The 3,790-nt window shown below is 50.2% G+C and overlaps 1 protein-coding gene across 1 annotated transcript in view; it reads right to left on the bottom strand.

Moving 5' to 3' along the window:
- Window positions 1-3,516, bottom strand: part of prpf19 (pre-mRNA processing factor 19) — a gene marked incomplete at both ends in the record, with an annotated part of 14,962 nt that extends 11,446 nt beyond the window's left edge. The window contains 2 exons of the mRNA XM_048593652.1: window positions 303-379; window positions 3,354-3,516. Coding sequence (XP_048449609.1) covers window positions 303-379; window positions 3,354-3,516 — 240 coding nt within the window. The remainder of the gene's footprint in view (window positions 1-302; window positions 380-3,353) is intronic.
- Between the last annotated feature and the right edge of the window lie 274 nt (window positions 3,517-3,790).

Raw genomic sequence — 3,790 nt, 5'->3', positions numbered from 1 at the left:
GGGTATCTGTTATTCTGTATATAACCCACCCTGAACCCCCTTGATTAGATTCCAGTCCGTAACTCACTCCCAGGTATCTGTTACTCTGTATATAAACCACCCCGAACCCCTCGATTAGATTCTAGTCTGTAATCCACAACAGGGTATCTGTTATTCTACCTAACCTGCCCTCACTAGTGTGTGCAGAGAAAGATGTGTACGGTGCAGGAGAGGTTGCAGATTGCACAAATTGGGAGTATGAAGAGGGTGAACGATGGATGGATGAAAGGAAAGAGGGGTGCTGTTTCAAGGGGTTCACTTACCCACTCATCCTGTAGAGCTTTGAGGATTGCTGGGATGCTGGTGGCTGAGGGAGGCTTTGGTCTGATAGGATGGCTTGCTGCAGGCATAAACAAAAAAAAAGAACAATTTGATTTAGCAACTCCTCAGGACCTCTGGTCAGTGCCAGCGAAACACAGGGCCCTCCACTGTTGGAGGGGCTGCACCACAGTGGGTACAAGACCACACTCAACTGGAATGGTTCCACCACGGGAAGGTCAGGAGCAGGCCATTTACAGCCATACAGCACAGAAACAGACCTTCGGTCCAACTCGCCCTTCTGGCCATTTGCCAGCATTTGGCCCATATCCCTCTAAACCCTTCCTACTTTTAAATGTTGTAACTGTACCAGCCTCCACCACTTCCTCTGGCAGCTCATTCTATACATACACCACCCTCTGTGTGAAAAAGTTACCCCTCAGGTCCCTTTTAAATCTTTCCCCTCTCACCTTAAACCTGTGCCCCTCTAGTTTTGGACTCCCCTACTCTGGGGAAAAGACCTTGTTTATTCACCCTATCCATGCCCCCTCATGATTTTATAAACCTCTATAAGGTCAACCCTCAGCCTCCGACTCTCCAGGGTAAAGAGCCCCAGCCTGTTCACCGTCTCCCTGTAGCTCAAACCCTCCAACCCTGGCAACATCCTTGTAAATCTTTTCCAAACTCTTTCAAGTTTAATAACATCCTTCCTATAGCAGGGAGACCAGAATTGAATGCAGAATTCCAAACGTGGCCGAACCAACGTCCTGTACAGCCGCAACATGACCCTCCCAACTCCTATACTCAATGCATTGACCAATACAGGTACCTACTCATGTCCCAGATTCCATCCCAACACCCCCCCGTCACTCGGAACCCAGTCTCAATCATTAACTGTACAGAGGTACATTGTCTCTATCTATGCCAGTCGGGGGGTGTATTGAGTGTCGATGACCCTCACCACCTCGGGACTGGTTTGTGCAGAGTCAGAAATCGAGCAATTCTACCCCCGCAAGACACTGGACCCAGCTCAATGCACTGATGAATACAGGCAAGCATACCAAACCCATCTACCTGTGGCTCCACTTCACCTCCCCGAAGGTATCACCTCCACCTGTCTCCTGGAGGTTCAATTCCTTTGGCCATTGGCCAGTCCACTGAGCTCTCCCTGCAAGCTGCAGCTTCTCACCTGCACCACATCCAGAAAACTGTCTTTTCTGTTGTTCACAAACCTCTCGGTCAAGGCACGTACCTCTAAACCGCTGTGACAGACCACCAGAAGCAGGGGACACTGTAATCGACGTGGTGGGCACCCACCTTGGACATTTCGGTCTCAAAAAACACCCATCCAATTTGACCTTTTTTTATTCTTGTCACTGAGCAAATGTTGTGTTTGATTTGTTCCATTCCCCTGGGTCCTATGGGCTTTCATTTCTTTTTTTTTATTATTCAAAACAGTCTCCCATCTGGGACCTTCTTTTAAAAAAAACTTGATTAAATCCACGTCAACGGCATCACTGACCCTGCTGGCGAACCCTTGTTACGTTCTCAAAGGATTCGACCAAGTTAAGCAGACTCAACTTCCCTTGTCCCATCGATGGTTAATCCACACCTTTTGTTCATCCTATCCCTCAGGGCCGAGTTTAATCATTTGCCTGCGACTAAAGGTTGCTCTGCAATTATTCAGTGTACACCTTGCTCCCTTTGTAAAAGAGATGTCCAGATCCAGGGGTCGCAGTCTAAGGATACAGGGTAGGCTGTTTCAGACGGAGATGGCGGAGAAACGTCTTTGCCCTGAGAGTGGGGGGAGCCTGTGGAATTCTCTGCCACAGAAAGCAGTTGAGGGCAAAACACTGCATGTTTTCAAAAAGAAGTTAGGTACAGTTCTTAGGGCCATAGGGATCAAAGGGTGTGGGGGAGAAGGTGGGACCGAGTTGGATGATCAGCCATGGTCCTGCTGAATGGCAGACGAGACTCGAATGGCCTGCTCCTATTGTTGAGACGTTCCTACCTAAATAAAAGTACGATATTAGCACCCTCCGACACCACGCTGTATCCTGGGAGGATTGGGAAATGACAGTCACACCACCTGCTGTTTGCTCTCTCGTTATTTTGAAATGACACGGAGCATATTTCATCGAATGCTGGTGGTGGGGAGCTGCCCCCTCGAACCGCTGCAGTCCATGTGCTGGAGTTGGACCCACAACGTGCCCCTTACGGAGGGAATTCCAGGATTCTGACCCAGCGACGCTGAAGGAATGGCCGATATATTTCCAAGTCAGGATGGGGAGTGGCTTGGAGGGGAACTTGCAAGGGGTGGTGTTCCCATGTATCTGCTGCCCCTTGCCTTTCCAGATTGAAATGGCCATGGGTTTGGGAAGGTGCTGTTCTGAGGTGAATTTCTACACGGCATCTTGTAAATGGAAGAAAAATCTTGGGAGCCGCCTACAAACAGCGTTGTGGGTTACCCTACAGCCTAGAGAGTGCAGAGGTTCAACAAGGCAGCTCACCACCACCTTGTCAAGGGGCAACTAGGGACTGGGAACAAATGCCCGCATCCCACAAATGAATAAATAAAAATTCATCTTGCTCCGTCTTTGCCCCTATCTCCTGCAGAGCCCTCCCCTCTTTATTCTTTTTCCCCTTCGTTTCTCACTGTCACTCCCCTGTCAGTATAGTCCAGGCGGTGTGGTGAGCACCTGTTTTGCTCTGAGGAACCTCCAAGAAAGTTCATGCACTGATGCAGCAATAAACTGCCTGCCACAGGAGCGGAAGTGGAGATAACCAATCGCCTCAGATACACTGAAAGGGTCTTTGAGGGGAATAACACTTGTCAGGCAACAGGGGGATGGGGACTAACTGGATTGCTTTAGAGGGGCTGGCGTGCACGCAGTGGGCCGAACCGGCCCTCAGGGACGGGACAGACTCGCAGGATTTGGCTTGTCCCAAGACCCCGTTTCCCAGGGCCTCCACACTGCATTTTCTCGCCCGTTTGGCGAGCCGCTCCAGCTGTGCGTTTGGGGCTCAGTGTGTTTGCCTCAAGGCTGCGGTCTTACCTTTGATGTCGATGAGTTGGTCCTCAGACAGGGGCTGCCCATTGATGGGGTCTGTCCCATTCTCCGCAATGTACTTCTCAATGAGCCGCCGCTCAAACACGTGGTTGGAGACTGGAGAGACACAAGGGTGCTCCGGGACCTCATTCGAAACTGAAAGCAGAGAAAGGTTTCAGATTCGCAACGTCTAGTTAATGCTGGAGAAGGGGCAGAATGGCCTCCTCCTGTCCCTATCAGAATAAGTATCTTTGAGACATGCAAATGGGAATGCACATCTCAGCAGCCCAATGTGCCTTGATGGAGACTATTGGATGAGATGTTCAAGGAGACAGCACCTTCTCTCTGAAGCGTTTGGACAGACATGGCTGGGACCACAGCTCCACTCGCTCTCCACCATACTCTGGTCCAAACTCTCATCATATGTCCAACCCAGTCCCTGC

The sequence above is a fragment of the Rhincodon typus genome, unplaced genomic scaffold (assembly GCF_021869965.1).
Source record: "Rhincodon typus isolate 14 unplaced genomic scaffold, sRhiTyp1.1 hic_rhity00003397, whole genome shotgun sequence".
NCBI lineage: Eukaryota > Metazoa > Chordata > Chondrichthyes > Orectolobiformes > Rhincodontidae > Rhincodon > Rhincodon typus.
This window is presented reverse-complemented; position numbering and strand designations above follow the sequence as displayed.